Source organism: Panulirus ornatus, chromosome 16 (assembly GCF_036320965.1).
Source record: "Panulirus ornatus isolate Po-2019 chromosome 16, ASM3632096v1, whole genome shotgun sequence".
NCBI classification, from domain to species: domain Eukaryota; kingdom Metazoa; phylum Arthropoda; class Malacostraca; order Decapoda; family Palinuridae; genus Panulirus; species Panulirus ornatus.
Genome location: NC_092239.1, coordinates 6,631,769 through 6,654,874, shown reverse-complemented (window position 1 = coordinate 6,654,874; position 23,106 = coordinate 6,631,769). Strand labels below are relative to the sequence as shown.

Sequence of the window (23,106 nt, the reverse complement as noted above, 5' to 3'; positions counted from 1 at the left end):
GTTGACTGAACGCAACAAGTTCTACTCTCGTTTTTATCATGAAAATAAGAGATGAAAAGACGTGTAGAAAAAAAGAAAATGGATAGTACATGTAAGAATTCCTAAACCTTTCAGACATCAGGTATTCAATGATGATGAAACTTTCCCTTCGCCACGATACAGCATTCTGTAATACAGGCAGTTTTCGGTCCCCAGCCAAGTATAAAAAACTTCAATTTCAGACAAAAGTGAAATGGAATATCTTTTGTACGGTCGGACAATGCCTGGGCACCTGGGCCCATCCGGTGAGACGGGAAGTCATTAGGCCGTACCCTGAAGAATCACCTACCACACTCCCTCCTCCTGCTATCAGACCCAACCACTCACCACCAGGATAAAGGAACCTGAACCACCCACTCCCCCACACACTAACAGAGGAGAGAGAGCTGCTGCCCACACCCACACTGACACCCCTCGTGCCCCAAACCACCACGACCCCTTCCTTCCCCCCTCTCCTTACATTAACGTAACCATTCCTTTGGCAAGTACAGTGTTGCAGCGCAAGGCACACAGACCTATGGCAGCAAGAGAGAGAGAGAGAGAGAGAGCGTGTGTGTGTGTGCCTCCCTCGCTTTGATCCAGACTCGACCTCTCTTCCGTTTAGAGGGAAGGAACTCCCGTCGTCTATAAAAGTCCCCCCGAAACCCCCAGCATACGGGACTCTATCCCCCTCCCACACACACAAATAATAGAGCTTTTTACACACACGCACACACACACACACACACACACACACACTCACACGCATGACCCCCCCCCCCCCATAGACCCCCATCCTTTGATACAAAGGAATCCTTACAGTGTCACAAAAGCGAATCCATCCGTAAACCAAGGATGGGCCAGCCCCTCACACAGTGCTGCCAGCCTTTCCGACGTAGCGCCCTCACCCTTCCACGAAGGAGCCCTTAGCTAAGATCCCATGCCTATGAAACCCCACAGTTCCCTCACAGACACACATAGGATCCTCGTCACACCTCATGCACAGCAGCCCCTCCCTCCCCTCACAGTCTTCTTTTACATAGAAACACCCCCCCTCATCCTCGCAGACAGGATCTCCTGTAGCATCATGCACAGGAATCGACTTAGACACACGCACGAGAGGAACTACCCCGCTCACTCAGACGCCTCAAGTTAAGGAAACGGCTTGAGGAAGACGGCGGTGAAGTTGCTTTCCAAAAAAAGTCTGGGATCAACACCGTTGCTCAGGATGTGTGTCGGAGGGAAATCCCAGCGAAGTATAGGACGCCCCAGTTAGCTCAGAAGTCCGAGGGGGGAAAAAGGGTTGCTGTAGTGAGGCATCTTCGTATGTAGAATGTTAGGTGTTGGCGATGGAGTGCGATACATCTGTTACCATTTCTGTGGTAGTGCAGCTTTTTTCTGGGGGGGAGTGGTGGAGTTCAAGCAGCCAGGAGCCAGAGGGTTTTATGGCGAGATTTACGTAGGAAAGAATCGTGTAGTCAAAGCTGTCAGAATAACAAAGAAGCATCGACGTGTGCTGAGGTGAAGGTATTGAGAGAGAAGTGCCTCCAGCCACCCAGGATCTGTAAGGTACAAGAGAGCAAGGAGCGGGAAGTGAGGGCACCTTTGATTCCCAGTGTTTGATATATCATCATTCCTTTAAAACTGGGAGATAAAATGTAGGGAATTCGGCTTTCTGTTGTTCCCGGCGTTTTCTTTTAGTCCCTTAGGATTCTGAAGTGGTTGCGTGCATTAGTTTGCCTTGAGAAGTCTTGTCAAATTAACGTATATATGGAAAACAAATCAGGAGAGACGTACAGTGTACAGTCAATCTCTCTCATTCGGATTTCAATTATCCGAATCCCTACGGGTTTTTTTTTTCCCCAGGAAGATCCATTTAGACTTAATTATCGTCCTGCATTTTACTTCGCTTATCAGGATTCGCCATTTATACATACCCGGACAGTAGAGTCGTCGGTACGCTTGGAGGGGAAAAAAAAGGGGGAGAGAAAAAAAGTCAACGTACGTGAAAATGAGTTACCTTGGTCGAGGTTATGGGAATTAACGTTTGGTGGCGACGGCCGGAAATATGGGCAGCGAGATCGCTTATTCGCCGGCGTGCTCTGACCTTCTGAGGTCACCTGGCGACTTGCTACAGGACCGCCCATAGACCAGAGGGTGGCAGGGAGTACCCATTGATAGGCGTGATCCCAGTGTGGTTCGGAGGTGGGATCAGTGACGCGCGTGGATTGGTTTTCAACACAGCTTGATCTTCCCTCCGTTTTCAGGTTATTGTGATAGCTGAGGAGGGAGTGAGGGAGGGAGTAGTCAGGGCTGTGCCTGTAGCTCCCTTGCCATCTTATAATATCAAGGGGCCAGCGCGCCACACAGCGACATACACAAGAGTAGAATTTTGAGAGACAAGCTGGAGGGAGAGACACACACACACGATTTACGAAACCCGACAGGCTCAGAGACCTTAAAAAGATAATCCTCAGGTTGGAAGAAGAGGACCAACGACCAGCGTTTATAATATACTGCTTCAAAACGGCCACCACGCACCAGACACGAGTCATCAACCGTACACGCTGGAGGAGGAGAAGTCGTGAGAGTGAGGCATCACGAGTGCTAAGAACTCCCTCCCTCTCCGTCCAGCTCGCTAGATATAGCTTTCACCTTCTGCAGCCAGCAGCAGTTCCCCTGAATACCCAAGACTTCATCTTTAACCTTCCCATCTTCAAGCGGGTATGCAATGACTTCACCTCCCCCCCCCCCCAAATCCACCTCCCCTTGAAAATAACCCAGCATCCGCTGGGTCCATGTGGGTTCCCTGACATCCTGGCCATTAATGATGCCGGTAATGAGGTGTTGATAAACAAGTACCGCACTTCAGGAGGGTGGGGAAAAAATGAGGAGCGTATGGTAATTGCTGCTGAATTTCAATTAGTTCCATTAGGCCAGACTTGATTTAAGGTACGGGGGGAGAGCTGCCGCTGCTCGACACTGGACTGGGAAATACGTCTGTGTTCGACGAGGAACCTCCTGATGGTGACCAGGACTTCGGGAATAAAATCGATCTCAACCCGTCGACGGGGATGTGACACTGACGTCGAGAGTCCTTTAGAAGACCCATGGTCGCCATCGTCTTTTATGATCACCACAAGCCACGTCGTCATCCATATCATCGTCTGTGTTAATACCGCAGTCATGATGCCAGGACTGGAGGGAGACGAGGGAGAGAGGGTGTGTCAGGGTGTACGTACACCAGGGTTTACAGGAGACGGGGGGAGGATGACGAGGGTACACAGCAGGTTTGACAGGAGTGTGAGGGAGGCCTCCTCGACTTAAGTAAGGGGTAAACATCTTCTCCCCGATGCGAGGGTTCATTATGGATGTGCTCATTAATCCCTCATAATGAAGACCGGATTAGATGGGAGATAATGAGAAAGGTATAGTGGGTGTGGGGGCGGAGGTATATATAGTGGGTGGGGGCGGAGGTGGTATGCAGTATAATTGGCGGGTTGGTATAACTAGCACCAGTGGTGGAGGTTGGCATGACCAGCACCAGAGGTGGAGGTTGGTATAACCAGCACCAGTGGTGGAGGTTGGCATAACCAGCACCAGAGGTGGAGGTTGGCATAACCAGCACCAGAGGTGGAGGTTGGTATAACCAGCACCAGAGGTGGAGGTTGGCATCACCAGCACCAGTGGTGGAGGTTGGTATAACCAGCACCAGAGGTGGAGGTTGGCATCACCAGCACCAGTGGTGGAGGTTGGTATAACCAGCACCAGAGGTGGAGGTTGGCATCACCAGCACCGGTGGTGGAGGTTGGTACAACACCAACAACACTTGGTATTACCCCACCGTGGAGACACGCACCGTAATATTGTTCCTGGTCAGCCCGCGCCGTACTACACCCCATCCCCACAAGCCCCCGTGGGAGCGGCACACACCATCACTCTTCCCTTTACCAAAATTATTAATTTTGGTGACAGTATGCGGGCAGCGGCGGGCCGGGACCCCTCCCGCCATCTGTCGATGGTGGTGCGGTGTGGTGTGGCTGATAGTTTGCCTCGCTAACTCTGCCCCCTCCACCAGAGTAACACAAGAACAGATAAGACAAGTTAGTCGTGCGGGAGAGTGTCAATACACGTTGCTTCCTGACGGCAAAGCACTGATAATGAGAATCAAGCGTGGCTGTGTTCTCGCGCGGGCCCGCCAAACTGGTTCGTATCGTAGCTGCCGTGGCACACAGTCGACCCAGCTGTTCATCTTCCATCCCCTGAGGGGTGGAGGGGTGTGTCTCGGCGATTAATTGGCTACCTGAAATTTGTTTACGACCCCCTTTTCTTAGAAAATGGTCCTGGGGCTCGTTGAAACGTTTAAAGGGTGTTTGATGATTAACTTTCAGGCCAACGACTAGCTTTGGTCACACCACGTTTGAGAAATGTAAAGAAATCTTCGTGGTAGTTGGGCGTTAACTACAGTATTTTCGGGTCGCTGCGTCGCCAAGTTGGTTTAATTAGCGTACATTCCATAGAGAAAGAACTGTTTTGATCATTACAGTTAATGATGGTCATTACCTGGTGGTGTCCCCAGTACGGAACTCAGGTAATTGTTGGATCATTCCCTGTGTGCAACCGGCTGGAGTGGGGTGGAAAATTAACTTTAATATCATGGTAAATAAAACCCCGGGTGAGATTAAGTCTGTGTACCCGGTATGTCCATTCCTTCTACCGTAGCTGTCTATCGTTAGACGTCGAGCAGTTGTTAGGAGACCTGTGAGGCAGTTTCCCATTCGTCAAATACAATAAGATCACGTCTCTTCGATCAGAGTCATTTGTATTTTTGCTACACCGATAAATAAATACAAATATGTTCACTTTCCCAGAACATGGAAGTCGAGAGATTTTTATTTTGTATGTTTTTTATTGAAATTGGAATTTGATATGAGGAAAAGTAATCTCACTCCAATGGTGCAGTTTTTATTAAACTTATAATTAAAGTAGTGTATAGAGTTAGAACATGTTAACCTAGGAAATGATGAGCCAGTACCAGTAGGCCAGCGAAATGTCTTTTGGTATGGCATCTCGTCCTTCGTGCGAGGCTAGGCTTCAGCCAGTCGTTTGGCTGGACAAAGATCAGGCTACTGTACTTAAAAAATAGGTTAGCTGAAGATGAGGGAATAATCGTCACTCAACAAGGGTTTGTGCCACGCACAGACCCGGCGAACATCTTACTACATGTTGGTCTTGTGGTCTTGAGTGGGGGAGATGGCAAGTACAGTAGAGTGCAGATGTTGTCTCGGGTCTAGATTGAAACTGTGGGCCAACACTTGTAACTTCGGGGACTTGGCTACTTACACAATAGCATTTTGACATCTTAAAACTAATACAGGATAAACTAACCTAAAAGATTATGTTAAGACTCTGTTAGACATGCTTAGATTATTTCTCTCTCTACATGAAGCGCCGGCGCGAGCACACACACACACACACACACACACACACACACACCGAACACGGAACCCAGCTATCTAAAAGTGTCATATTAAGCTCTCTCATTCATTCGCATCATGTGCAAGCCATTCAAGCCTCATGAATAAGTAGAGGCGTTAATATTCGACCTGTTCACCGTGACACACACGGTATAAGAGGCCTAGATGTATGGACACGTATAAGAGGCTCAGTGCGTCACACTTGCATACAGTTCTTTACAGCATTACCAACGTTTGGAATTTTACAGCCAAGGATCATAAACCTACATGACCTACTTACATATTCTATACACAGGATATATTTGTGCGTCCGGTGCAGGCAGTCAGCGCGCAACGGACCGCCGTACCGCACCTCGTTACAGCACAACAGCGTTTGAGCAGTAATGCTCGAAATGATCACTGCATGGCCTACATTGCACGCTGCTAGGTATGGCACGAATAACACAAAACTACCGCCGGTTTACACAATGGAGTATGATAACGATACTTATAATAACAAGACAGAAGAGGCGACTCCGGTTGATATATAAACTACAGTAATAAAGGATGTAAAACTAGAGAGAAAAAGAAAGAAATGGAAATTCGGAAGTGTCAACGGTTGTAGGAGTCTCCTGATGGTACAACAGTTGACTGGAGCCATGGGCAGTTACGTACAATTACCATACTTGTGCCCGCTAATCGTGTACGTTGTTATGGTAAACACCGGGTGGCCAGGTTGTGACGTCATGGTAAAACCCATCTGCTACTGGCCAGTCAACACAGCCACACTCGGCCACCGCGTTAGGATGCTGGTATGAGGTGTTTCACTTAGTGCATTCGATTCCAGGACGCAGTGTAAACACATTCGTAATAAGGAGGAGGAACCAAGTTGATATAATACATGAAAAGCCTCGAACTATTCCACTGAACTATTGTGAGTATTATAGACTCGTCATTTTTCGTTTGAATGTTGTTTATCTCCTACCGGGCCGTCACAGATTAACAGATCGCTCGTTCTCAACTTGTGAAGGTGATTGACTAAATGTGTTGTAAACGAGTTGTTGATATAGACAGAATATCCAGAGATTACTCCGATGATGTAACATTACCATACAGTGTACGGTACATTACTAAACAGAGGACGTCGCCTAACAGTGGACATTGCCTTACACAGGATATCACCTACAAGGTACATTAAATATGAGAGCTGATTATATAATATCTTTCGTTTAGTATATCTTCACCCTGGATGAGGCTAAACAACTGCAAGTATATTACGTTACACATACCTCCATTATCATTCTACACAGTAAAGCAGCTGAGGCATAGCACAATCATCGTAATGTTAAAAACAAGTACGTAGCGTAGTACCGTATATACTAAAACGATTAACACAGAGTAGCATTTTTTTTCCCTCCGGATTGTCACGCTGCTGCTAAATGAAAACGGACACATCGACCCGTCGCTCGTCAGTTTGCATAACGGCGTTGTAACAGCGGCAACCGGTAATTACCGGTCATGTGCACTACACACACACACACACACACACACACACGCGCACACACACACACACACACACACACACAAATTTAAACATTGAACAGACACTACGAAATCAAGTGTTGGATATATGGCAAGTTGTGCGTCACTTAGGGTGCGGGGTGTGTGGGGAGGGCTGTGTTTGTGGTAGGCTAGTCAGCCTGGGCTGCTCTGAGTTGGTGCTGCAGGTCCCTCATGGCCCGACACACCACCTCTTCCTGCCACGGCAGACCCACCACCTGCACGCCGATGGGAAGACCCGTCGCTCCTCTCGTCGCCTGGAACGACAGGAGGATAGGATAACGCTCCTGCGGTAGTGGGAACTAGGAAAGTTAAGGAATCGATAACCGTAACCTTGAAAGTTCGGTAGGCTTGGCCCCAAGGATGAATGTGTGTGAATAATGAGAGTATATATATATATATATATATATATATATATATATATATATATATATATATATCTTTCAAACTATTCGCCATTTCCCGCATCAGCGAGGTAGCGTTAAGAACAGAGGACTGGGCCTTTGAGGGAATACCCTCACCTGGCCCAATTCTCTGTTCCTTCTTTTGGAAAATTAAAAAAAAACGAGAGGGGAGGATTTCCAGCCCCCCGCTCCCTCCCCTTTTAGTCGCCTTCTACGGCACGCAGGGAATACATGGGAAGTATTCTTTCTCCCCCATCCCCAGGGATATATATATATATATATATATATATATATATATATATATATATATATATATATATATATATATATATGTATATATATATATATATATATATATATATATATATATATATATATATATATATATATCATAGTCTTTTTTATCTCATGAAGGTCCGGGTGCTGTGTAAGTTTAAGATATCATTTGTGCCTTGCGAATTCAGCAGATTCTATACTAACCGTGCATATTTCAAGCAGGGTACGACGCTGCCCCAACCATGAAGTAATGTTAAAGGAACTATTTCTGGCAGGCGACAGGGAGCAAACAGTATTTGGTGTCTACCTTTACCATGAACTGAACGACGCTGACGAGAGAGTACATCCATGTTTTGGTAGAATGTGCGAGGCTAATTGATCCCTTGTATCACATAGAATGTTGGTTGGGTTAAGCTCTTTGTGTGTGTGTGTGTGTGTGTGTGTGTGTGTACTGTCAGCAGCACCCTGGCCGTCTGCTGGGTTAGCATCCTCGCTGCTTTTATTGAAAATGTAAATAATACGATGGCCAGAGGTGCCAAGCCTGCTGTCTGCTACCACGGCCATAATTCGTTTTCTATTGTCTTCTAAATAAGAGCGCTGCCTAATTTTGCTTGAAATATGTTATGCACGAATTTTGGAAATAATGTGAGAAATTGAAATCTCAGACGCCTGCAAGAACGGAACCTTGTGTATACTCTATGCAGTGGTTCTATACGCAGTGGTATTATGTGCAGTGGTACTATACGCAGTGGTATTATGTGCAGTGGTACTATACGCAGTGGTATTATGTGCCGTGGTACTATACGCAGTGATATTATGTGCAGTGGTACTATACGCAGTGGTATTGCGTGCAGGTGGTGTTTCATGCACCACTGACTCGGTTGCTGACCTCCTTGACCAGGTGGAACATGAGGTCGGAGGTCGGGTAGTCGTCCAGCTTGGCCTGGTCGTCCTCGGTCTCGTGCGTGACGGGGACGACCCCCGCGGGGAAGTCGCACAGGTTGTAGAGGCCGGTGGTCACCACTGCAGCTGAGGTGAAGGAAGGACAAGCAGAGGTGAAATGGAAGTCGCAGCTGAGTGGTGCATTGTCACCTGCCGTGGGTATGGGGCGGTGGTGGGGACGGAGTGGTATGGGGAGGTGGTGGCGGGTTGGGGATTGGGGCCATTTAATGGTGGTGCACTAGTGAAGGAGGGGGGTCATTGGGAAGGGGGTTGGGGGTGATGATGATGTTGGCGAGTCGTTGGAGGGATGTTATTGACAAGGGGAAAGGGACGGGAGGTTGGTGGATAGAAGTAGGGGTGCCACAGGGGAAAGTTTGACAGACGACGGAGGAGGAAAACCTCCTGTGGCTTTTTCCGTGCAGATGTTCACTACGTAGAGGAACGACTCGATGGAATAACGTACTGAATTAAACTCAGGCAGGGGAAATTCGTGTGGGAAGCTGATGGTGAAAGTACTGAGATATATTGTTCTTCATCTGGATATGACTGACATGTTTAGGTCTAACACGGGCCCTTTGTCGTCTTGAGTACACACCCCTCCCTCCTCCCTCCTATTCTTCTCTCTCTCTCTCTCTCTCTCTCTCTCTCTCTCTCTCTCTCTCTCTCTCTCTCTCTCTCTCTCTCTCTCTCTCTCACTTTGGGCTCATAATGGACTGAAACTCTTTCGACTGTTGGATGAGTAGAACTCGAGACGAGAAGGCTTGAGGTTGCCATCTCCCCTCCTCCCTCCTCCTCCCCCATTTATCCCTAACTGCTGCGTCCAGAAAGAACTACTATTAGGGTCGGGAGCTTTCGTACGTAAATACGGTGCAGCCATGGGTTTACAAACGGCCCGTTGTTTCCGTCGTTCGAGAACCAAAACAAATGATTGCATCACCGACTTCCGACCTAGCCTGTCACTATTAGGTTAAGATATATTAGAAAATGGCCTCCAACAAAATGTTCTTAACGCTGCTCGGTTGAAGGAATCACTTGAGATCTCCTTATTTTTTCACGACAGCTTAATTAGAATAGTTACGGTACCGAGACGTTTTCTATGGCCTTGTTTACTGTTTTTTTTTTTTTTTTATCAAGTTCCATTGCTTCGCCTTGAGGGGAAACCTAACTCGACACACAGACATATGAACGACGAGAAACACTGGTACACCACCTAACCTCTGGTCCCTTCAGCAAATCTCCCATCTCATGCTCAGTCGTCAAGAGATGATGTTTTATGACAGCGTCGCCGCGCACGTTCGAGGCACACAGCAACACAACAGAATTTCCAATGTTTCGTCACTCAAAACTTTAAACGATTCTATTCCTTAAAAAAAAAAAAAGAGGAGAGAAACGTTTAATTGTATTTCATTTTCTTTAAGCTCTCTCAACTAACGTTCTCTCCCACCCACTCTCTCTCTCTCTCTCTCTCTCTCTCTCTCTCTCTCTCTCTCTCTCTCTCTCTCTCTCTCGTATGGCTGAAAAGGAAAAAACGTTAATGCGCCCATCGTACATTTTCGAAACTGGTCCGTGATGAAGCTCTTCAACCTCCCTGCTTTCCCCCGGGCCTGGGCCCAGGCAGGTAGGCGAGGGCTGCTGGAGGAGGAGGAGGAGGAGGAGGAGGGAGTGGACGCAGCAGCGTTAAAAGATGGCCGAGAGATGTTTTGTTGCAGCCGAGTGAAGGAGGGGACCAGGAGAGCCGTGGCTCCAAGCCAGCAAGAAGCAAACCTGTGTTGTGTCACTTAGGCCGAGTGATGAGGACGCATTGTCTCCAGCCGAGGAGGTTTTCAGCCGAGGTAACTCTTGGAAAGGGAGAGAGAGAGGGAGAGAGGGAGGGAGGGAAGGGGGCGCGCGCGCGACTACGGTTGGAGCAGTAAACGTGACTGCGTTACGAGAATGTTTTCACGGACGTTTACGTAACGATATCTAATCTCAAACACCGAGGCTATGTATCCTCCAGGTATTCCCGTAAGCCAGACCTTTTAGTCACACCATAATCTGACACTGTGGCTACTCCACGAGCCTTCCATCGTCTGGGGGGAGAATTAGCCTGGATTTGCCCCTTTTTTTTTAGGATTATCCAAAACAACACCCATTTGACACAGGTGTGGATATATGTGGCTGAAAAAATGCACGACACCGTCGTGGGAGTTGATAGTAATAATAACATCAGCATTTAAGGAAACATGTGTGTCATTTAGTGATCTGGAGCCAGAAATGGTGCTGTCGAACACCTGATAATGATGATGATGATGATGATGGTTGGAGGGTAATTGATGAGTACCCATCTGTTACATCTGTGTAAAATGTAAGGTAGATTGTGACAAAACATATGTATCAGTTGTTAGGGCTTCTCATTGTCATCTGTATCTTTCAGTAGTTGAGATCGAATGAGGATTTATTAAAGGCAGAGGACAGTCGCACAGGGAAAGAGGGAGATAGAGGGAGGAAGGGAACCATCCCTCGTGAGGGACGAGTGTGGGACGAGTGTGGGACGAGGAGGAGGAAAATAGTCTCCCCGAACAAGTAAGGAAGGAGGAGTATAAGGTGCTATGAGTGCGTGAAACCTCTTAAAAGTGAGTGAGAGAGCCTCCTATACGAAGAATAGAGAATCCATCTGGGTTGAAGAGGTTCCAATAATTAAGAAAAGGAGGTTCATGGAAGATATAAGACTACCTTGAGTGTAGGGATTATCCGAGATAGAAAGAGACCTTCCCGTAGAAGAGGACCACGAGGGGTTGGGGGCCGGGTAATAAGATACAGTACGGAGACTTCTAGAGTGTAGGAAAAGCTTCTGAGACGGGTGGGAAAGACCTCCAGCGCAGACCTTTGAATCGTGGTTGCCCTTGAGGGTAGGGACTTTGAGAAGCCTAGGGGCAGTATAGGGATAAAGCCCTGGGAAAAGCACGAGAGGCCTTCCTAAGATAAAAAGAGGCACACAGTGGGCAGACGCTCCTCAAGGTGAATTCGACTTGCCTATAATTCTGGTGGGATAGGATGGGGGTGGAGCAGGCATGGGGAAGGCTGGGCAGAGGAGGACGTCCAGGCGGTTGCGCGTCCAGGCCTCCAGGAACTCCTCGATGTAGTCCCTTCGTTCCCCCAGCACCCGCCACAGCCGGTAGGACGACGCCGTCTTGCCTGAAACAACGGGGGTCAAGTGTTACGAGATCCATGTTCGTCACTGTCCGTTAGCTCACGTCACGAACTGGAAATACAATATATGTGATCCCCGGAGCTGTCTCATATCCTCTGTGTCGCTATGTATTTATACCGTTGGTCGAAATGAATTCGCCATCCATTACATTTCTGCAGAGGAGACATAGGTCCGATAGATGACAGATAACATAACCCCTCAAATTAATCGCTCCATCGAGTGTCTGTGGTGCTGACACACACACACACACACACACACACACACACACTGCATACCCTCAGTAAGGAGGATAGACACACGGGCGGACGGGTGCAGTGCGGTACGCCTTCTACTCGCTTGTTGGGTGTGGTTAGGTTGGTGAAATCGGGGAGGGTACAGAGAAAGTGGTGAGAGTGCGGCAACTGGTTTGCTTACTGGACAAGAGGTCGGCCATGAGCGGCGACTTCCTCTGGACGATGTGTTTGTTGACGGCGCGGATGACCCTCGGCGCCGCCATGAACTGCTTGTTGGTGCTGACGACCTGGTCGACTCGCTCGTTGTCCAGGAGCCCCTGCGTGGTGCGGCCCTGGTCGGCCGTGAAGCAGGCGGTCATCAGCTTCCAGGCCCGTCGGCACATCTGGGGGCGTGAAGGACACCAGCTGATGCCCCGCGGCTTCTAAGGCCTCTCGGGCCTCGGCCACCGCCCGACGGCACCCGGGGGTGACCGGGAAGACCTCATCGTGGTCGTACCAGCCGATGCGCAGCGAGCGGTCGTCGGTGTAGAGGTGGTGACGCCAGGAGAGCGGTGCTAGGCCAGCGTCCACCTCAAACATGCGCCCGCCCTCCAGCAGTGCCCTCAGGCCAGCTACCACGATGTCTACGTCTCGACCCAGCAGCCCGGGCGAGGACAGAACTAGTTGGGGGGGAGGAGGAACATTGTTATCTCGCGGGTGTGAACAGTCCTCCTCTTCCGTGTAGTCTAAACGAAAGTGATTGGAAAGTATGAAGATTTAGACCCATATATACAATCCATCTTCCATCACCTCGTCCATTTACACTCGGCATGGCCTTCCCCACATACATACTGTACACACACACAGCAGCACGCTCAGTGTCATACTGTGCACACACAGCAGCTCGCTCAGTATCATGCTGTACACACACAGCAGCTCGCTCAGTGTCATACTGTACACACATACAGCAGCTCGCTCAGTGTCATACTGTACACACACAGCAGCTCGCTCAGTGTCATACTGTACACACACAGCAGCTCGTTCAGTGTCATTCTGTACACACACAGCAGCTCGCTCAGTGTCATACTGTACACACACAGCAGCTCGCTCAGTGTCATACTGTACACACACAGCAGCTCGCTCAGTGTCCAGAGCATCCGTACTAAAAATTCAATAGAACAGATCTCATGCATTCCAAGTTCTGGACCAGGTCTTACACATAACCGTCTTACAAGAGACGTAAACTAACTCACTCCTTCTCCCTCTGTGGTGGGGCTTTTCATGGTGCGCTCAAGATCAGTAATGTGTGGGTAGATCGGAGACAACAACGCCCTACAAATGAAATTGCGAACTTTCCTTTCTTTTTTTCCCCACTGACGGTGGCGTAACGCCGCCGATGCTGACTTCTCTCTCACTCACTCACGAATGCCGCCTGCGTGCGGCTAGAGACAGAGAGAGAGAGAGAGAGAGAGAGAGAGAGAGAGAGAGAGAGAGAGAGAGAGAGAGAGAGAGAAGTCACCTTCGGAAAGACTGCACATCATCATCGTCAGTGGTTGAAAATGAGCCGCAACCCAGGATTCGAACCCATGCACGCCCGTGATGACTCATGGTCAGAAAGGCTAACCGCTACACCATGGAGGCCCCGTGTGTGTGTGTATGTGTGTGTGTATACAATGCATGATACATGGATCGCTGAATAGTACGGTGTCTTACTTTGAACCTACGTTTAGCTGATATTCCCTCAAACTTTTAAGTATAGTCAGGTTTCCCTGCAGTATTCTGAGTTTATATTTATTCACTCTCACTGACAAGACGCTCAGCTGACTGCCTATAGATTCCTTTCATGTAACACCTGAAGGTGCTTTCGACGAGGTAAGGCCTCGTCACTAGAAAGCAGCTCATCATTTACTCCCCCTGAGGGAGGATGTGTTAACTCGGGGTCTCACAACACTGAACTACTACCACCAACAGGTTGGGTGACGGAGGGGGCTAGCACTCACGTCCAACGGCGCCTTTGAGGGCCTGGACCAGGCCCTTGGAGCTAAGCCTGCCGCTGGTCGTCTTGAGGCCCACGACGCCGCAGAAGTGGGCCGGGATGCGGACGCTGCCGGCCACGTCCGAGCCGATCCCCAGCACCGATCCACCAGCGCTCACCAAAGCTCCTTCACCGCCTGCGTTGAGCAGAAGAGGCTGGAGGTTAGTGTCGCAGGGTAATTAAAGAAATTAAAGTAGAGCAGTGAAAGCATAGTGGAGCAGTGAAAACATAGTGGAGCAGTGAGCAGTGACACCATACGGGGGAAAGGGGAGCGTATTTATGCAGTGATATCGGTGACATACATTGAGGTGAGTGTCTCAGGGGAATTAAAGAAAAATTACTTTAGTAGGGCAGTGAAAACATAGTAGAGCAGTGACACCATACGGGGGAAAGAGGAGTGTATTTATGCAGTGACATCGGTGACGTACATTAGGGTTAGTGGGTGATATACAGAGTATGTCAAGTGATTCAGTGATAAACAGCTGGCCTCCCTGTTACGGTGATTTCAGTGACGGTGGGTGAGAGGTGCAGTGATACGTAGGGTGAGCTTGTTGATGCAGTGATGACGTGTGAGTGACGATACGACAGTGTAGCAGTGTGCCACTGGTGCAGTGAGACACAGGTCAGGGTAAAACAGTGAAAAGTAACGGTAGGTTGGAGGCGCGGCAGTACACATGAGAATGTAGGTTAGAGGCGCGGCAGTACACATGAGAATGTAGGTTAGAGGCGTGGCAGTACACATGAGAATGTAGGTTAGAGGCGTGGCAGTACACATGAGAATGTAAGTTAGAGGCGTGGCAGTACACATGAGAATGTAGGGTAGAGGCGTGGCAGTACACATGAGAATGTAGGTTAGAGGCGTGGCAGTACACATGAGAATGTAGGTTAGAGGCGTGGCAGTACACATGAGAATGTAGGTTAGAGGCGTGGCAGTACACATGAGAATGTAGGTTAGAGGCGTGGCAGTACACATGAGAATGTAGGTTAGAGGCGTGGCAGTACACATGAGAATGTAGGTTAGAGGCGTGGCAGTACACATGAGAATGTAGGTTAGAGGCGTGGCAGTACACATGAGAATGTAGGTTAGAGGCGTGGCAGTACACATGAGAATGTAGGTTAGAGGCGTGGCAGTACACATGAGAATGTAGGTTAGAGGCGTGGCAGTACACATGAGAATGTAAGTTAGAGGCGTGGCAGTACACATGAGAATGTAGGTTAGAGGCGTGGCAGTACACATGAGAATGTAGGTTAGAGGCGTGGCAGTACACATGAGAATGTAGGTTAGAGGCGTGGCAGTACACATGAGAATGTAAGTTAGAGGCGTGGCAGTACACATGAGAATGTAGGTTAGAGGCGTGGCAGTACACATGAGAATGTAAGTTAGAGGCGTGGCAGTACACATGAGAATGTAAGTTAGAGGCGTGGCAGTACACATGAGAATGTAAGTTAGAGGCGTGGCAGTACACATGAGAATGTAGGTTAGAGGCGTGGCAGTACACATGAGAATGTAGGTTAGAGGCGTGGCAGTACACATGAGAATGTAAGTTAGAGGCGTGGCAGTACACATGAGAATGTAGGTTAGAGGCGTGGCAGTACACATGAGAATGTAGGTTAGAGGCGTGGCAGTACACATGAGAATGTAGGTTAGAGGCGTGGCAGTACACATGAGAATGTAGGTTAGAGGCGTGGCAGTACACATGAGAATGTAGGTTAGAGGCGTGGCAGTACACATGAGAATGTAGGTTAGAGGCGTGGCAGTACACATGAGAATGTAGGTTAGAGGCGTGGCAGTACACATGAGAATGTAAGTTAGAGGCGTGGCAGTACACATGAGAATGTAGGTTAGAGGCGTGGCAGTACACATGAGAATGTAGGTTAGAGGCGTGGCAGTACACATGAGAATGTAGGTTAGAGGCGTGGCAGTACACATGAGAATGTAAGTTAGAGGCGTGGCAGTACACATGAGAATGTAGGTTAGAGGCGTGGCAGTACACATGAGAATGTAGGTTAGAGGCGTGGCAGTACACATGAGAATGTAGGTTAGAGGCGTGGCAGTACACATGAGAATGTAGGTTAGAGGCGTGGCAGTACACATGAGAATGTAAGTTAGAGGCGTGGCAGTACACATGAGAATGTAGGTTAGAGGCGTGGCAGTACACATGAGAATGTAGGTTAGAGGCGTGGCAGTACACATGAGAATGTAGGTTAGAGGCGTGGCAGTACACATGAGAATGTAGGTTAGAGGCGTGGCAGTACACATGAGAATGTAAGTTAGAGGCGTGGCAGTACACATGAGAATGTAGGTTAGAGGCGTGGCAGTACACATGAGAATGTAGGTTAGAGGCGTGGCAGTACACATGAGAATGTAGGTTAGAGGCGTGGCAGTACACATGAGAATGTAAGTTAGAGGCGTGGCAGTACACATGAGAATGTAGGTTAGAGGCGTGGCAGTACACATGAGAATGTAAGTTAGAGGCGTGGCAGTACACATGAGAATGTAAGTTAGAGGCGTGGCAGTACACATGAGAATGTAAGTTAGAGGCGTGGCAGTACACATGAGAATGTAGGTTAGAGGCGTGGCAGTACACATGAGAATGTAGGTTAGAGGCGTGGCAGTACACATGAGAATGTAGGTTAGAGGCGTGGCAGTACACATGAGAATGTAGGTTAGAGGCGTGGCAGTACACATGAGAATGTAAGTTAGAGGCGTGGCAGTACACATGAGAATGTAGGTTAGAGGCGTGGCAGTACACATGAGAATGTAGGTTAGAGGCGTGGCAGTACACATGAGAATGTAGGTTAGAGGCGTGGCAGTACACATGAGAATGTAGGTTAGAGGCGTGGCAGTACACATGAGAATGTAGGTTAGAGGCGTGGCAGTACACATGAGAATGTAGGTTAGAGGCGTGGCAGTACACATGAGAATGTAAGTTAGAGGCGTGGCAGTACACATGAGAATGTAGGTTAGAGGCGTGGCAGTACACATGAGAATGTAAGTTAGAGGCGTGGCAGTACACATGAGAATGTAGGTTAGAGGCGTGGCAGTACACATGAGAATGTAAGTTAGAGGCGTGGCAGTACACATGAGAATGTAGGTTAGAGGCGTGGCAGTACACATGAGAATGTAGGTTAGAGGCGTGGCAGTACACATGAGAATGTAGGTTAGAGGCGTGGCAGTACACATGAGAATGTAGGTTAGAGGCGTGGCAGTACACATGAGAATGTAGGTTAGAGGCGTGGCAGTACACATGAGAATGTAGGTTAGAGGCGTGGCAGTACACATGAGAATGTAGGTTAGAGGCGTGGCAGTACACATGAGAATGTAGGTTAGAGGCGTGGCAGTACACATGAGAATGTAGGTTAGAGGCGTGGCAGTACACATGAGAATGTAGGTTAGAGGCGTGGCAGTACACATGAGAATGTAGGTTAGAGGCGTGGCAGTACACATGAGAATGTAAGTTAGAGGCGTGGCAGTACACATGAGAATGTAGGTTAGAGGCGTGGCAGTACACATGAGAATGTAAGTTAGAGGCGTGGCAGTACACATGAGAATGTAGGTTAGAGGCGTGGCAGTACACATGAGAATGTAGGTTAGAGGCGTGGCAGTACACATGAGAATGTAGGTTAGAGGCGTGGCAGTACACATGAGAATGTAAGTTAGAGGCGTGGCAGTACACATGAGAATGTAGGTTAGAGGCGTGGCAGTACACATGAGAATGTAAGTTAGAGGCGTGGCAGTACACATGAGAATGTAAGTTAGAGGCGTGGCAGTACACATGAGAATGTAGGTTAGAGGCGTGGCAGTACACATGAGAATGTAGGTTAGAGGCGTGGCAGTACACATGAGAATGTAGGTTAGAGGCGTGGCAGTACACATGAGAATGTAGGTTAGAGGCGTGGCAGTACACATGAGAATGTAGGTTAGAGGCGTGGCAGTACACATGAGAATGTAGGTTAGAGGCGTGGCAGTACACATGAGAATGTAGGTTAGAGGCGTGGCAGTACACATGAGAATGTAGGTTAGAGGCGTGGCAGTACACATGAGAATGTAGGTTAGAGGCGTGGCAGTACACATGAGAATGTAGGTTAGAGGCGTGGCAGTACACATGAGAATGTAGGTTAGAGGCGTGGCAGTACACATGAGAATGTAGGTTAGAGGCGTGGCAGTACACATGAGAATGTAGGTTAGAGGCGTGGCAGTACACATGAGAATGTAGGTTAGAGGCGTGGCAGTACACATGAGAATGTAGGTTAGAGGCGTGGCAGTACACATGAGAATGTAGGTTAGAGGCGTGAAAAAAAAAAACAAAATTGGGGTGGTGGTGGCAACTTCAAAATAAAATAAAAAAAAAATAAAGATAAAAAAATAAACAAAAAAATAAACAGGGAGTGTGGGAGGGAAGGAAATGAAAAGAGAACAAGTTATGGAAGAGGAAGTTCTGTGGTCCGGACTGGAAGAGGAAGTTTTGTGGTCCGGACTGGAAGAGGAAGTTCTGTGGTCAGGACGGGAGGGAGGTTAACTACATAATCCAAAGTGAGAGAACAGAACTATGTACACTGGAAATGCCATTTCAAAGGTGCATAATCCAGTGGCGGTACATATGATGGAAAACTGTGTCACTAGCTACAGCAGGAGGGTTAGACGGTGAGAGGTGGCTAACTAACGAGTTAGGGAAGTTGAGGGAACACAGACACACACACACACACGTCTTAGTTCGAGAACCTTGTGGCAAACATTTTGCTCCCAGAATCCATACGGCATTCCACGTAGTTTAAGGCGACTTACACACCCAAAAGGCACAATACTTACTGCCACTTGCGTGCGTTAGCCTGTCATATGGTGCGCGCGCGTGGGTACCCACAGCCTTGAGAGGATGGAGTTCGAGAGATCTGACCCGCATGACGAGGAGCCTACCGGAGGAACAAGGACTGCTGAAGGAGGGTGAGGCTTACCTGAAGATCCTCCAGAAGTGCGTTGCGTGTTGACGGGGTTGAGCGTCTCGCCCCACACCGGATTGCTGCACCCGTAGCTGGAAAGATGATAGAGGCGTTTGGTGAGAGAGCAACGCACTCCTAGGTCCCCCTGTCTCCTTAACTACGCTATATCTATATCATTTATAGCATCCTACGGCCGATGTTTTGATAATTCAGAAAGCACCTTCTATATCGCTAAAGAGCGAAGGTATTTCTGAACATGAGACGATAATCTATAACTGGTCATTCCCTGAGCCACTCTCCCTTCAAGAATCACTGCCAGACGAGACCCCCTACGGAACGTGAAATGGAGAGGAATATCACAAAGTTCACAGAAGTATTCTAATGGAACAGCTTAACCGATGTGTCGTACACAAGCGGTACCACAGTACGTCAACTGATGGCAAATCCAAGATACATAAAATTGGTGCCTTAATTTTATCCTTCGTCGTATGTAACGACTTGGGATACAACGAGATCCTAGCTGTCAGCATGGAAGAAGGGAGGTGTGTGTGTGTGGGTGTGTGTGTGTGAGGTGACAGTGGCCGAGTCGAAAGACCCATCCTTCCCTCCCTCAGACCCTGGCACCGTCTAACCCCACCTCACCCGAGGTTAAATCACGTGTATGACTTATGTTTTCCAGTTCATGCAGAATGATTCCCCTCTTATGGAATGCCCTAACTCCCTCCCTCCCCTCCCAGCACATTAACCCGCGCGACCCTCCTTAATCTGCGTAATTCAACGGGGCCAACTCACCTGAACTTAGTACTAAATCCTCCCTCGCCCAGGCTAACAAGATAACTGAACTCTCCCTCTCTCTCTCTCTCTCTCACCCACGCCTCCTCCTCATCATCATCTACCCCTCGCAGGGAAGAGTCGACCCTCCTCCTATATGGCCTGCAGAAACTGATCAATCAGATCATTTCGGTGACAGAACTTCGAGTCACTCTCCTACGACAGACCTGACCTAACCTAACGCCCTTGATGACGGAACTATACGTAGCTCCCGCTCACTGAGGAGACGACATACCTCTCCTTTTTTCCAGTCAGTCAGTCAGTCCCGTTGATTAGGACGACATAAACACGTCTTTACCAGGCCCGAGTGTCAGATATACGTACAATACTTAGTACCTACCATAGAAAAAAAAACATATGCAGGACTGACTCCCTCCATATCGTTCAGACTAGGATACCTCTCGCCGAAAACTCATCTAGTCCTCTTACCCAAACTATCCTTCATCTCCTTCACCGTATCAGATCCTCGCAATACACCCACTAACACAAACTAACGAGAGCCCCTTCTCTCCCCTCCCACTCATGAAACCCCATTCGCTCTCCTCATTGAACCCAACTCACTGTCCTCATGAACTCCACTCACTGTCCTCACCTTTTTACTTCACTCGCTTGAGCTACGTCGACGACGCTCCCCCCCTCTCCAATCTGGCCCCAGACTTAATTCCCCTCCCTGACTGGCAATAATTTTCCCCCCCTCCTTAGCTGAATCAACTAATTACTCCCCGACCTCCTCATCCCCACCATCGCCGGGAAGCAGTCACGTAAACCTTTCTTTGTCGTGACCAACGAATAACTCCGGTTGAATCAACTCATATACCCCCCGTCGCTTGGGTTAAGCTTAACCTCCTCTGAGGGGGATGGTTGGAGAGAGGTGATGCTTGGGGAAGGTCTACTGAGAGGCCGTGGTTAAGCCACCCCCAGATATATAGAGCCGTGCCCCATACTTAGGGGGAATAGAAGCCCTGCATGTATAAAATAGCGAGTCGAAGATAAAGATGAGTGACATGTATACAACGGCCTTAGCTCATGGGTGACTCAGTACTTCAGCGGATGCGAACCCAAGGTCTCGCATGGATCAGGCAGGCCAACGCGTGCAGCACTATACTATCTGGACGGGTCTTTCTCATCCGTATTTATATAAAGAAAAAAATATGCAACACACTAACCCCCCCTTCCCTCCCTTCTGGATCCCCTTTATACTCAAGGACCATACAACTTTCTCACTCACTTGGACGAAATAACTAGACCCACTTCACAGCTTTCTATCCCCTTCTGTTGGATGGACTGATTCGTTTCCAAAGTTGAGACGTTTATCAAATAATTCCTGGAGCAACTGGTGTAACTTCCTCTTAAAGGTTATAAAGGGTATGTAACTACCAGGCTAAACTATCAGGATTTTACGTCAACTCACACACGAGTCCTCCTCCTGACGTGACTTGAGAAAATTACCGTAAACCCGACTTTCTCACAAGAACAGATTAAATAAATCCCCTTGAGAGGATTGTCTCTCATCGGGCTTCATTACCGTTTCCCCCAGTCCACGACCCTCCACGTCCCTGGCAATAATCCCCTTCAACTGAACTACTTGGGTAAGTCCTGCCCAGAACCAATTGACTGGCTTCCCCTCTGTCTGTGACCAGTTTAAGACCCCCACAACCCTGGCTCTCACTATAATATTTCTTGCCCGAATGAACCGTTCCCCCTCCCCCTTAACGCCCTTAAGATAATCTTGTCAAAACGAAATGAACCTCTTCGTTAAACAGACTAATTTATCCAGAATAAACGCGTGCTTCCTCGTTAAGGACGAAACTAACCAATCGTTCCCATTTAGCTAATTAGCCATACCCTCTTTTGCATGGATCAAATTACACCTTACCGAGCAGGGAGTAGAACCAACCCGTCCCCTCCGTGTGACTGGCCAACTTCCCTCCCTCCCTCCCTCCATGTCCCACGGAATAACTCGCCCCTCCAACTGCCCTCACTAACTGAAAACCCCCCAACACACACACACACACACACACACACGTCCGGAATAACACAGGGGCAAGACGCCAGACACGGTGTCAACATTAGTTATGCCTTGTGATATTTACTCAGTTTCGCTCAAATCGATCAATATTCATTATCCGATTGAGTACAAAAGAGTGTGTGATCGGTACCATTGGTGTCGAGTGCAAGATGAAATGCATACCCCAATATTCCTAGCCATTTATTTCTCCCCCCGGCAGGTATCCGGCTACTTGAACGTAAGAGCCGTGTTTGTGGTCTGACCTGAGACATGTCTGCGGCACGTTGGTCTTGCAGAAGGGCACAGCGCCCTGGGAACGTAGGGCTTGGACGAGGGCAGCGTGGCGAGGCGCCGGGCTATACAGCCTCTTGGCCAGGCCCAGGGTCGAGTCCACCCCTGCCACCTGGAAGCTGTCCTTCACACTCACCGGTAGCCCAAACAACGGCAGGTTACGGGTCTCCGGTGGAGCTTCCTCCAGGGCCGTCGCCCACTCCTGTGGTACACTTGGTCGTTACACACAAACACACACACACAGAGGACTCATGTTGTCGGATACATATGTATGATGCCGTCTGATATGTATGATGACATCTGATACATATGTATGATGCTGTTAGACATGTACGATGCCGTCTGATACATATGTATGATGCCGTCTGATACATATGTATGATGCTGTCAGACATGTACGATGCTGATACATATGTATGATGCCGTCTGATATGTATGATGACATCTGATACATATGTATGATGCTGTTAGACATGTACGATGCCGTCTGATACATATGTATGATGCTGTCAGACATATACGATGCTGATACATATGTATGATGCCGTCTGATACATATGTATGATGCCGTCTGATACATATGTATGATGCGGTCAAATATTTGTATGATGCTGAAAGATACATGTGTATGAAGGTCAGGGTCATCTGTATGAAGCTGTCGGTCACATCTGTATGATGCCGTTAGATACATCTGTATGATACAGTCAGGTACATCTGTATAATGCATTCAGGTACATATTGTTGGTACAGTCAAGAACAAACACCTGTTAATTACAGATCTACTTGGTTCTATGTAGTTACGATCATCATGTGTACCTCTTAGTTAGGTCAATCATTGTAGTCATGTGTAACTGTCAGTTAAGTCAATGCAGTCAAATGTACCTGTCAGTTAAGTCAGTGCAGTCATGTGTACCTGTCAGTTAAGTCAATGCAGTCATGTGTAAC

General features: G+C 48.4%; 1 protein-coding gene across 1 annotated transcript in view; it reads right to left on the bottom strand.

Moving 5' to 3' along the window:
• Window positions 1–4,970: 4,970 nt before the first annotated feature.
• Window positions 4,971–23,106, bottom strand: part of LOC139753891 (fatty acid amide hydrolase 1-like) — a 36,121-nt gene continuing 17,985 nt past the window's right edge. The window contains 8 exon segments of the mRNA XM_071670846.1: window positions 4,971–7,291; window positions 8,604–8,743; window positions 11,669–11,830; window positions 12,261–12,420; window positions 12,422–12,738; window positions 14,059–14,229; window positions 19,047–19,123; window positions 22,134–22,363. Coding sequence (XP_071526947.1) covers window positions 7,166–7,291; window positions 8,604–8,743; window positions 11,669–11,830; window positions 12,261–12,420; window positions 12,422–12,738; window positions 14,059–14,229; window positions 19,047–19,123; window positions 22,134–22,363 — 1,383 coding nt within the window. The 3' untranslated portion in view covers window positions 4,971–7,165.